Source organism: Ammospiza caudacuta, chromosome 5, assembly GCF_027887145.1.
Source record: "Ammospiza caudacuta isolate bAmmCau1 chromosome 5, bAmmCau1.pri, whole genome shotgun sequence".
NCBI lineage: Eukaryota > Metazoa > Chordata > Aves > Passeriformes > Passerellidae > Ammospiza > Ammospiza caudacuta.
In genome coordinates, this window is record NC_080597.1 from 65,567,324 (window position 1) to 65,579,825 (window position 12,502).

The window sequence follows — 12,502 nt, forward strand, 5'->3', positions numbered from 1 at the left end:
TTAGTTTCTCTGTAGTGGAAGGTTTTAGCAGTTTGGTTTTAGAAGTACTTTCCAGTATGTTTTCTGTTCATCAAGCAAACTGTTCAGGTTCTTTTACAGTGATGTTTGTATGGATTCCACTTCATTCTGAAGTAATGCTGGGTTGATGACTAAAACTTTATGGGAGCTAATTCTGCAGAAGCACTCATTCCAGTGATGCTCCAGATGCAGAAAAAAAAAGGAGTAAAGATATCCAAGGAAAGGAAGCCCAAGGGCTGCTACAGAATTGGAAGCTTTTGTAAAAATGTGTATGATACTGCTCCTGTAGACTTTTTTAATAAGAATGAGAATGTTGAATTGCAGTTGCAGATAATCCTTGACTCCTAATAAAATAATTTTAAAAAATATGTCTGCCTTCCCTAAAGTGACAATTTTAAAGCAATATAAAATCCTTTCAAATTTTCTTCAAGTGTAGAAACCTTTCACAGTTGTAGTTAATTGCACTGCAGTTTGGCTTAATGGAATGGATATGCTAAGCATGCAAAAATGGAGTTTAAGAATAAATTCCATATAAGTACGAAGAAAAAAACTAGATTTGGTGACTTTAGTATGCAGCTTTCATTGAAGATACTAATTCTGTAGGAAGCCAATGATAGTTTGATATTGTTTTTATTTAATATTATTTTGTAAGATTCAGCTGTACCATTTTCATAGGTAGACTAATAAAATATAAATGCCTAATCTCCAATTACTAAATCTTTAATGCACAATTCTAATGAGGTATTTATTCAACAGCTGTAAATACTTAAAGTAAAAAAAAAAGTCTTTGACATGTCAAAGGATACTTTCATTCACTTCACTCATTCATTTCACATATAAATGTTTTCATGTTTTAAACTGTTTGCCTTCATTGCATAAATGTAGCAACTGTGCAGTGGTTTATCAGTAATAATTAAGCTGTTGTTTTTCTCTTGCTTGTAAAAATATCTGATAGTATTTAGGGCTTTTTTTTTTCTCAATCGTTGTATTGTTTACTTGTTGCAGGCTTTCTTAGCCTAGTATTGCCAAGATTAGATATTTTCATCAGGTCAGTCTGTATAAGAAAACAACACTATTGTGTTAATATTCTCACAACTTGTTCTTTCACTTCTGTGTCAGGGTGATGCAGCAAAGATGCCAGTCTCTGAGCAAATGGGGCAGAGTCCCTGCAGAGTGTGAGGAAAATTGAGTCTTCACTGTATTCCTCAATCTTGGTGCCTTCTTCATCCTTCATGTTCTTTTTCAAGTTGGCTGCAAGTGCCAGGGCTCGAACCAGAATATCTCTGTTTACACAGTTGTCAAAAAGTGACACCAATGATGGCACCTAGGACATTGAAGAAATAGTCCATACTTAATCACCAGCAGTAAGTACATGGAACTAAATCACACTTCTGAAAATGGAAAAAAAAGTGCACCTACACCATCTAATGCAGAAATTGTATGACATCCCAGTATGCTGTGAGCTCCTGTCAGAAACTTGCACAGTGTGTATATTTTCTCTCTAGAAAAGACTGGCCTGTTCATCAATGGGCTAATAAATTCTTTGTATTTTATTTTCAATCTCCAAAATGTGGCTGTCTGGAAAATTCCCATTTGGAAGAGAGGGTCTCCTTTACTTCTCAGCCACGTTGACTTAGCCCTGAATGTTTTTGTTAGCATACCTGATAAATGAAAAGTGATACACTTAACAGACAATTGAATAGTTAGCTACTCTAACCTTGTTTGAATAATGAAAAGACAGCATTATCGAGACTAGCTTTGCTTGTGGCAGACAGCTCACAAATAAATGCCACTGCACATTTTAAGAAAGTTACTTTGGGGAGGGGGATGAGGATGCTGCCCCTGACTCTGTTTTGGTGTGAAGAATTTGGTGTCAGTTCAAAAGAAACCTGTGTGCCAAGGCCAACACAGCAAATGTCACACAAATTTCTCCATGAAGAAATAAGTAAATGCACAGGGAAATTCACTTAGAGGCAACAGTTTTTATGGCTGCATTTGAATAAAGGGGTGTGGATTCCAGTGGAATTTGTTGGGTTTGGCCCAGTACATTGGCTATAGAAACAGCAGTTGAGAAGGATCACTTACAGAACCAGTTCTATTTGATAGTTTTCAATCTATATACTGACTGTGTGTCTGAAAATAAAGTTTTGGGTTCCTTTTACAAAATACAAACTGAAGTTCTTGGTATTACCCCTTTGGTGGAAAGGGAAGGTTAGATCAGGCTTCTGCAAGTTATTGATAATTTTGAATGTTACACAGGAAGTACAACCACACAGTGTCTCCAAGGGTACAGGCCCTGTGCCTCTCCCTCTCTTAGTACAGTATCTGTATTACACTGCCCTCTGCAATAAATCCTGCCCATGAAAGAATGTGCACTTAGCTACTGATTTTAACCAAGCAGTGTCTAGAATTGATTCTGGAATTGCATATATATTTCTAATACATTAAAATTCTTCTAGTGCATGCAATATTTTAACTGATACACATTATATATGCCAAAAATAAAATGAAGCAGCAAGAATCTTACTTGAGCTCTGAGAAGATGTCTTGTCATGGCTGGATTTGCAGATAAGTTCACAAGTACTTTCAAAACTTGAATCTGAAGTGAGGAATGTTCAGTTTCATTAAAAGCTCCAAAACAGTAAGTAAAGCTGTAATGGGTATCAATAATGTCAAAGTTGACTTGGGGAGGAAAAGGCAAAATGGGTTAACCAATATTGAATATTTTGGTACAGGGAAAACCAAGGTATAGACATGTTAGAAGCAAATTCAGATTGACTTAAACATCAAAATAAGGCAAGAGCCATAAATGAATCCTAGGCTAAAATGTAGAATATGTTTAAAATACAAAGAAGATGGTTAAGTACTGCATTTAAAATGATCCGAAGCATATACAAATACACCTTTGTGCTTTCTTGGACCTTGTGATGCTAGTCTTTTAACACTAGGAAAAGGCCATATTACTTCTGTACTTAAGTACAATAGGTGTGTTTAGTGGAAACGAGTTTTTTGGAAAACTGGTTTTGATCTGATAAAGCAACCACATACACTGAAGGTACTACAACATCTTGAATAAAGTTGACTTTGGTCCCTAACTGAAGCTCATTTCAGTATTACAAAAAATATGCAGGATTTCCACTTGTAGTCACTAAGGTTGCCAGAGGTGTCATAAGCACAACAGAACTAAAGTCCATAGCTTAGGATCACTGCTTGGCATGTTTCCCTGCAGAGATTCATGCATCAGTGAAGCTTTTCCCATGCAGGTTCTCCTTGCTCTGGGATGCAGTAGCAATGTTTAGAGCAGAAGAGAATTCCGGACTTGCAATGGTAAAGGCACGGGGCAATCACAGTGCACCCTGCACTGCTTTGGCAGAGCTGTAGCCTGATGGTTCCACTACCAAGATTCCCTTCCCTCCCTGGTTTTTGAGTTTATATTGCGAAACTAATACAGATCTGTATTTTAGTGCATAAAATCTGTTATCATTAATGAATATTTGGTTTTTCTTAGCACAGTTTAAACCATTTAACCAAAATGTTAAGAAACAAGGCAAGCAAAGCAGCTTCATAAACAGCTTGTAAAAATAACACTACCCAGTACCTGTGTCCTTTCAGTTCCTTCTGAAAGCAAATGAAGAAAGCATGGAATGGAGTTTTTCATCTTTTGGTGGTAGTCATTGGTAACAGACATATTTGTCAACAGCCTGAGTCCAGCTAGCTGCACATCAGAGTTCAGGGGAGCTGACTCAACAGTCCCACAGACTTGTGTAATAAATACCTGGGGAAAGGGGGAGGAAATAAAGAGAGAATAGTCTTTAATAAAAGCATATTTTCTGTCACAAATTGTCGCAGACATTTCTCCACAGAAATCCTTTATTTCACATTTCTGTGTCTTCGGGAGCCAGAGGCCCCCGAAGAGAAGGTAAACAATTGTTATCAGCTGCTGTGGAATGCAATAGGATTCACCTTGATTGGCTCATTTTCTATGTTTATAATTAAGAGCCAATCATCAGTTCAAGCCAGGGGACTGAGTCCTTGGCCACAACTTTGTTGTGGTTTCTTTTCTATCTCTTCTTAGCTTAGCTAGCAGCTCTGCAAACCTATCTCTATATTCTATTAGTACAGTAATAATGTATTATATCATATATTAATAAATCAAGCCTTCTGATCAAGATACAAGATTCACCGTCTCTCTCTCACCAACTGCGACCCACACAGGTCGCGGTAATATCTGGTGACCCCTCGTGTAAGAGCAAAAATTAATCTGATAAGACCAGAGGAGCAAAATTGCTGCACTGGGTAAAAATCCTGTATGTGTGGCATTTGAGGGTTGCTTTGAAGTGACCTCAGAAAGTGGATTCAAGCCAGGAGCTGAAGAACCGAAGATCCTGATTTGGACAGAGTTCACAGCCAAGGCTGACCACAAGAGAATCTTTCTTCTGGAAAATCATCAGGAAAGATGATGGAAAAGAGCAGCAGACCTGTGGAGCTGGCCAGAGCAAGCTGGACTCTTTCAAAAGGTACTGTTCACTTTTCTATCCCTGATGAACCAGCCCTTCGTAGCTTGTGGCTGTTTGTATGGCAGACCCATGCCTTGCCAGAAGAGATTCAATTCTCCCCTTCAGAGGAGAAAATAATAGCCCTCTGGAAACATTGGTGCAGGGAAGACGGTTTCTTTTTGTCAAAAACAGATATCTATGGGTTCTTTCGATGGGCAAAGCTTTTTGGGTTCTTTGCTGATGTCTTATATGCTTTAGATGCTTTTGTCTGGGAGTGCATGGACTTGATTATCCAGTGCGTCTTCAGTAAGGGACGCGTGTTGCCTTCTATCTACCCAGCATTTATAAAGCTTTTCCCAGTCCTGAAGCGCAGAGCAGCTTGTTTTCAGTGGATCTCTAATTGTTATGGCCAAGCTCCGTTTCCACCACCTTTGGCAGAAGACGCGGTGGGGGAGGACATTTTTCTTCCCAGCCCCCCCTGCTTCACGGCGGGGGGGGGCGAAACTTCGCGGCGCGAAGAAGTTTTTTTTACTCTTGCTCCGGAGCATGCTCAGATGGAGTGTTCTCCTTCCCCCCCTTCTCTCTCTCCGGGGGGATGGGAGCGGCCGCTCAAGCCAGCGCCGGCCTCTCAGACTCCGCCTTCAGAAACGGGGGCGGCACTGGTCTCCGAGGTTTCCTCCACGGCCCTGCTAGAGCTGTCACTCCAGGAGATCCCATCTCCGCCTCTCCAGGAGGTCCCGCCCGCGGTTTCACCGGCCTCCCTGCCCCCGCCAGAGCCTGTGTCGGAGACGGCCGAAGAGACAGCACTTCCGTCGATTGACCTGTTGCTAAGCAGCGGCGACGCTCTGCTGTCTCTCCCAGCTCCGCTGCTGCCGGTTTGCACTGCGACGGCGACTGCGACTGCGCCTCCGCAGAGGACCCCAGAGTCAGCAGCAGAAAACGGAGTTGAACCTGCGGGACCCTCGAAGCAGCCCGCGGCTGATCCCACGCTCAGCGCGGTTCCCCCCCCGGTTCCGGCTCCCTCCCCGGTTCTGGCTCCGTCCCCGCTGCTTCCACCGGACGTCCCAGCAGCCGCCCTGGAGGCTGGTCTCTCCTTCAGTGGGGCCGGGGCTGCCCGCCAGCTCACTGTTGTGGCAGTCCGGCTGCCGGCTTTCAAGCTCGGCGGTTTGGGGGGTGGTTTTTCGGGGATTGTCCCATGGATGCCGCCGCCTCTCTTGTGCCCTAGCGGCGAGGGGGAGGGGGCTCCCGAAAGTTTTGCCTTTGGTCCCCAGCCCAGTGGGGGTGGTGCCGTGATGCTGTGGGAAACAAACATTCCCAGACCCGAGATGAAGATTCTCGGGGCAGCTTCTATTTCCCTGCTGCTGGCATGCCTCAGTGGTTTAGGGGAAAGGAAGCGTCTCACTACCCGTGCTGCCATTGTGCTAGCAACAAGGTTCAGGCCTGCGGGAATGCACAGCCTTCCTCATGGGTTTGGCCTGGGCCGTTTGGCTCAGGAGGTTCCTGGGCCAGGGCCATCATTTGGCCTCCTTGTGTTTCTAGGGGTTCTGGTTTGTCCTACCGGTCCGGGTCCCCCTGTGTGAGCCAGTTTTGGGGTTCCTGGTCCAGTATAGGCCAGGGCCCCCAGGGCCTTTCCTTCTCTGGCACTGCTCTGCTCGGCTGCTGCTCTTTTGCTTTTCGATCAAAAAAAAAAAAAAAAAAAAAAAAAAAAAATTAAAAATTAAATAAAAAAGATTGAAAATAGGCGGGCAGCAGCTCTGAAGTGCTGAAGCACTGAAGGGCCAGAAAAGGACATTCTAAAAATTGTTCAAATTGTTTCAAATTATTTAAAATTGTGTTATGCTGTTTCAGGACCAAAAAGGACTCTCAGATGTCCAAAAGAAACAACTTCAGCTGATGGACTGTTCCTGAAACTCAGCTACATGGACTTGAATTCTCTTTACATTGTTTCTTGCAATTTTCTTATATTGTAGGATTGTTTTAGTGAATTGTTGGTATTCTATATTTTATAGGTGAAGGAATTTCCTGTTCATTCCACATCAGCATTTTTCTTTTATTTTTATACAATTTAGAAAGGTGAGATGTCGCAGACATTTCTCCACAGAAATCCTTTATTTCACATTTCTGTGTCTTCGGGAGCCAGAGGCCCCCGAAGAGAAGGTAAACAATTGTTATCAGCTGCTGTGGAATGCAATAGGATTCACCTTGATTGGCTCATTTTCTATGTTTATAATTAAGAGCCAATCATCAGTTCAAGCCAGGGGACTGAGTCCTTGGCCACAACTTTGTTGTGGTTTCTTTTCTATCTCTTCTTAGCTTAGCTAGCAGCTCTGCAAACCTATCTCTATATTCTATTAGTACAGTAATAATGTATTATATCATATATTAATAAATCAAGCCTTCTGATCAAGATACAAGATTCACTGTCTCTCTCTCACCAACTGCGACCCACACAGGTCGCGGTAATAACAAATAGTATCAATGGCCTAGCTACAGTAACATAAATACCTCCTGAACATTGCTGGCTGAATAGTGAAGGATCTTGGAAACAAGTGCATTTTTGTTTTGAATATTTCAAACATTCTAGTGGCATGACAGAAGCAGACCATACAGCATTATGCTCACTAATCTTCCTGAAACATAACTTGATCTGAAAACTTAAATTGCTTTGCCTCCATCTCAGAAGTGACACAGCTGCCTTAGGGAGTTGTTTTAAAAATCACTTATAAATAACTAACATCCTAAATATTGAGAACAAGCTAAGGACAAGCTTTGAAATGAAATCCTTTCTCCCAGCCATGTGATGCATTTACTGGAGCACACTGCAGGAACAGCAATAACAACTGACATTAACTACTATTTTTACCAATTTTTCTTCTGGATGACAGTATACAATGAATCTTTGAGTCTTAACAGAGGAAAAAAAGTAATTTACCCTTACCAAAGGAGTTATTTTCTACTTATACACCTTGACACCTGGACAAGCACTACTTAATAAAAATTGCCTATTGCTAAAGGTGCTGCAAACTACCACATGCAGTCACACTACCTTTTTATCAAGCTACTGAAACAAACTACTAAAAGTCTTCAAATCTGCCTCAACTCACCACTTGGACACTTCTTGATCTGTTGATTAATCAGATGGATTTCTTTTTTCTTGATGTTTAGTCCTTTCATATCCATAGCATGTACTGTATTTACCAGTGGAACTTATAATAATTTATACATGCTTTTCCTTTAAAGTGGAAGTATCACCTGAAAAATTGGTCTTGTACAAACCCAGGGGCTCAATTACTCTTTTCTTCTCCCTCACCTAAGGAATCCTGGCAAGTTCAACCTGCAATCCATTCTGTTAAACAGCCACTGCTGATGTTGTAGGCATATTTGGAAATCATCTTACCTCACGTAATTTTACTATAATCTTGGCAGAACAATCTCTCTTTAATAGTATTTTGTGAAAGCTGGACACAAACTGCATAGGTTTCTGTCTTTTATTTTAGAAGTAAATGCCAGTGAAGCAATGCACTTCTAAGTTATCCTTTCAGTCATCCAGATCTGCTGACTTATATCTCTATCATCAAAGCATTTTGGCATCCTGGCTTGTATTTAACAAATATGCTGAAGGACCTATACCATCCCTTTCCCTTGGTTACTTTGGTTTTTCCCATTAGAAAAGAATCTTACCTGTATCTCTTCCTGATTTTTAATATTCATACTCAAATTATTAAGTGCATTCAGTGCTTTTTCTTTAACTTTGGGAATGCACTTGGAGAGCATCCCTCCAATAACAGACAGACCATCCAAATTTCGGATTATATCCTGAAATATAGAAGATATTTAATAGGATTTTTAAAAAATCAATTTAAATGCTGAAGCATTCCCTCAATTCTCCATATTGACAAAAATGAAGTATGTGAATGAAGAATTCAGAACTGACTGCTCTGTTTAAAGAGAGTGTTAGCAGATACTGCTTTATTGCTTTACTGAAACTAAGAAGGGTTCTGCTTAGGAACAAAAGCATTAGTTGCTGTTATTTGACAATAGCACATCACCTTTGCTTTTAAAATCTGGTCTGCAAAGCATGCTTAAAACATTTTACATTATAAAGAATAAAAGGAAATTACTTGATAATGAGTTAATAGAACAGCTGAGCCAGATTGCAGTACCTAAAAGTCCTGCCTGAACAGAAAATTTCAAGATGTAGCTTCATATTATTAGAGGTTCTGAAACTTTCCATTACGCTTGTTTTTATCACTGTTTTTAATCTTTCTCACTTAGACTTTAACTGTCTTTTCAAAAAAACCTGCTCTTAAAAAATTTAAATGGTCTAATGAGCTTTATGCTTCAGTTGCATTCTAAAAGATTTATATTAAGAAAGCCATTTTGAGAAGCCAGAATAGATGGCAATCATAAAGAGCAAAAAGGGTGGGACCTTGGAGGTTAAACTGGTAGAAAGGTATGAAAATTGGCATCCAGCTCACAGTTTTTCTGCATTCTGTGTCTGAATGATTTGGAGATGCCTCGATAGTTGTAAAACTGCTAATGTGCAAACAGCACACAACTTTGTGAGGGACAAAAAGTATAGTTTATCTCACTAAAGTTTAGATCTGAACCAGAAAGTATTTAACCTAGTGTTCAACCCTTTCATTAACATTACATAATTGTAAGTAACAAAAGATGTATTTACAACACTTTTGAAGTACAGGACTTTGTATGGACTTTAAGTGGTCCAAACATTATAATTCAATAAATTCTGTGAAGCTGGTGAATTATATTATTTGAGCCAGCAGAAATTAAGGCAAGACATTAAATAGATTTTAGAGCACAAGCTGTCCTAGCTTTCAGTCCTGTGTCACTCTTTAGCAAAACAGCAGCTCTCCTCTGCCAGACTGGCTGGCATTGGACAATGTTGTTTTCTACAGCACAATACTCACTTGATTTACAGAGAAGGCAGCACTGTTGCTGAGAGTGATTAAAGCTTGCTCTTGAATTAATGGATCATCTGTGTCCTGGAGCAAATGAATAAGTTTCTGTAGAGCATCCACATCCATGGTATGGGTTGACACTGGAGGACTGCTGTCTGTCAACGTTTAGAAATGAAATACTTGATACTAAGTTTGAGACATTTCACTTAGTTGCTACTTTATGATTTTTACAAAGCTGAAATTAAGTTCTCGGTTGTAGGACATATTGTTGTGCCCAATCATCATATCATGGTAAAAAGATTGTTATGACACTAAGATTTCCATCCTTTTCCTGAGTCCTCTAATTACCTCTTTTGAAGGTGGAGAATAAAAGGAACACACAATTAGAGGTTGCAGTGAGTTACTTCCTGGTTAACCAATATTAAATCTCTCCTGCAAAATTATTAGGAATATTCACCAAACATGGCTTGGGTTTTTTGTTTTTTTTTTTTTTTTGTTTTTTTTTTTTTGGTTTTTTTTTTTTTTTGTTTTTTTTTTTTTTTTTTTGGTTTTTTTTTTTGTTTCCCCAAAATGAAATGTGGAAATCTGTCTGGGCACTGTAGGAAACAAAACTTCCAGTTTGCAGACTACTACTTCCAGAAATTACAATGACACTTTGGTAGTATGCTGAGATCCTTTGACAAAGTAACAGTCACGATGTTAGGAACTCTGCTGATCATGGCATCGCTCAAAACAAGGAGGAAGGCTGCTTCTGAGTCAGGATGATGTAATGGAGTACCTGACCTTTATAAAAGGGCAACAAATGTTATCAAAGGCCATTTCAGCCAGGTTGGAGGCAGAACTATTTAGACAGGCGAAGAGCCATGAAACCTGATCTCTGACTGCTGGACTAGTCATAGCTCATAGCTTACTCGAGATGACTCCTGAGAAGCTAAGAGTGCTTTAAATTCCACAGCTTTACATCAGCATTTGGCCAGGCAAACACCATAGTATTCTTTCAGGGTTAAAAAAAAAGAGATCAAAGTTAATTATGATGATTCAATAGCTCACTTCAAACACAAAATCATTTTTCATCCTCGTCTAAACACATTCCGCTTAGCTTTGAATTATAGGGAGAACACAACTGCAATAACATAAATAAACACACTGATCAGACGCACGCTTTGGGGGACTCATAAAAAAAAAAAATAGGCTTTTCTAAAATTAAACCACACTCCAGAGTGCCCCAGATTGCCACATGGCTGTGGAGGGCCGGGACTCAGGGCTGTGGCACCGCCTCTGGCAGGGCGCGGAGCCACCTCCGGGCCCCGAGCCGCGCTGCAGGGCCGCGGGCTGGGAACCCCCCGGGCCCCGCGGAGCCTCCCCCGGCCCCGCCGCACACCGGAGGGGCGAGGCCCGCCCTGCCCCGGCCCTCACCTGCCGGCGGGCCCCGCTCGGCCGCTGCTCGTCGCCCCCGCCGCCCGCCCGCCGCCAGCCGCCACAGGCAGTAGCAGACGCCGGCCCCGAGCAGCAGGGCCGCCGCCGCCGCCCTCACCGCCGCGCCCCGCGGCTCCCACATCGGCCCGGCCGCGGCTGCGTGGCCCGCGGAAGCCACCGCCCCATCCGGCGCGGCTCGGCCGCGGCTCTGCCCTTCCTTCGGGGCTTGGGCGCGGGGGTTGCGCCCGAGCTGCCGCAGGGATGCCGAGCCCACAGCTCCGTGTGCAGGCGCGGGAGAGGCTCCGCCGCTGTGTGACAGCGACGCTCTGCGGTTTCTGTTCTACAGGAAGGGATCACCCGCGCTCCGGGCCGGCCTGGTTCCGCATCGCCTTCCCAAACACGCTGCCCCTCGGGAGGCCGCCAGCCGGAGGGAAGGGCCATCCTGCGCCATGGCCGCCCTGGCGGGAGCAGGCACATCATCCCCAAAGTGCGGGACCGCCGTCTCCGCCGCCCCTGGCCCCCGCCACCCCCTGGGTGTCCAGGCGGTCGGCAGCCGGGTCCCACTGGAGCCGGTGGGACCACAAACTCCCCTGGTAACATCTATGGCAGGGAGCCACCGCCACCCTCCCTCACCAAGGGTCCCCCTGGGCCCGGCTCGTTGCGCCCCTCAGCGCTGGCCGGGGCATCTCGCATCCCTCCCGCTGCTCTCTGCTGCCTGGGGCATGGTTTTGTTCTGCTCGTTTTGTCACTAGCATGCTTCAAACGATTTATGAAAACTTTTGGAGCAGTAACAAGATGGAACAAAGCAATTCTGCTTTATTATCTATGTTAAAATGGGGATATAAATGAAGAAGAACCCCGTGAACTGCATTGGCCCTTTCCCTGTTACATTTAACTTCTTCTGTGTTAATTACAGAAGAACTTCTAGACTCCAGCCAGGTAATTCATTCCTCATGAGTGCAATCCATGTTTTCCAGTGGTCTGTCAGTCATAAAGATGACACTGGATGCTTCAGATATGCTGGTGGATTAGGTATTCTTGTTTGCATAGGAGAAATAGACTTAAAAATATCAGGGAGTAAAACTGGCACAGTATGAAGGACTATGGGGGGAAACAGGGTTGGTAGGTTTGCCCTTAGAATTTGCAAGAATTTTGTGATTCTCTGTGTTTCTATATTTTCCTTCCTGTTTGTCATGTTCACCTCTGCTTGTTACCAAATCTGCAGCAGCTGTTTTTCCATTTCCTTCAAACAAAAAAAAGAGGCACAATGCACAAATGCAAATTTAAGAGATATCCTGATATATTTAAGCTGCCCCCATTTGCAATCAGCTATTACAGCCAGGATTTCCATAGAAACACTAATAAAGAAATCTTGAGCCAATTACAATAATTACAGAGCAGTGCTGCCATGTAGACTGAGTACTTATCCTGGGAGTCTGTCTCTAGGTCATTCTTTGCTTTCTAAGCACAAAAAACCAAAATATAAGATGTATCACCATGAGGTGTCTTTCTTGATTCAACACAAAAAACAGCTCATATTTTTCCAAGCAAAAGTTATAGCATTATAGCTATAATAGCATTATCGCAGCAGTGAAATTAAGTTAATGGACTAAAAATGAAAGAATTAGGGATAAGATTAAAGGAAGACTC

The 12,502-nt window shown here is 42.5% G+C and overlaps 1 protein-coding gene across 2 annotated transcripts; it reads right to left on the reverse strand.

Moving 5' to 3' along the window:
• Nucleotides 1-640: 640 nt before the first annotated feature.
• ARMC10 (armadillo repeat containing 10) lies at nucleotides 641-11,032 on the reverse strand. 2 transcript variants are annotated; one of them, XM_058805533.1, is made up of 6 exons: nucleotides 10,853-11,032; nucleotides 9,446-9,591; nucleotides 8,196-8,330; nucleotides 3,617-3,793; nucleotides 2,546-2,617; nucleotides 641-1,342 (listed from the first exon to the last, which is right to left on the reverse strand). In XM_058805533.1, exons 1-6 carry the CDS (start codon nucleotides 10,992-10,994, stop codon nucleotides 1,091-1,093), a joined length of 924 nt encoding a protein of 307 aa, XP_058661516.1. In that variant the 5' UTR covers nucleotides 10,995-11,032; the 3' UTR covers nucleotides 641-1,090. The 2 variants fall into 2 exon arrangements, with proteins under 2 accessions (XP_058661516.1, XP_058661517.1); XM_058805534.1 differs by having other exon boundaries at nucleotides 10,971-11,024.
• Nucleotides 11,033-12,502: the final 1,470 nt, after the last annotated feature.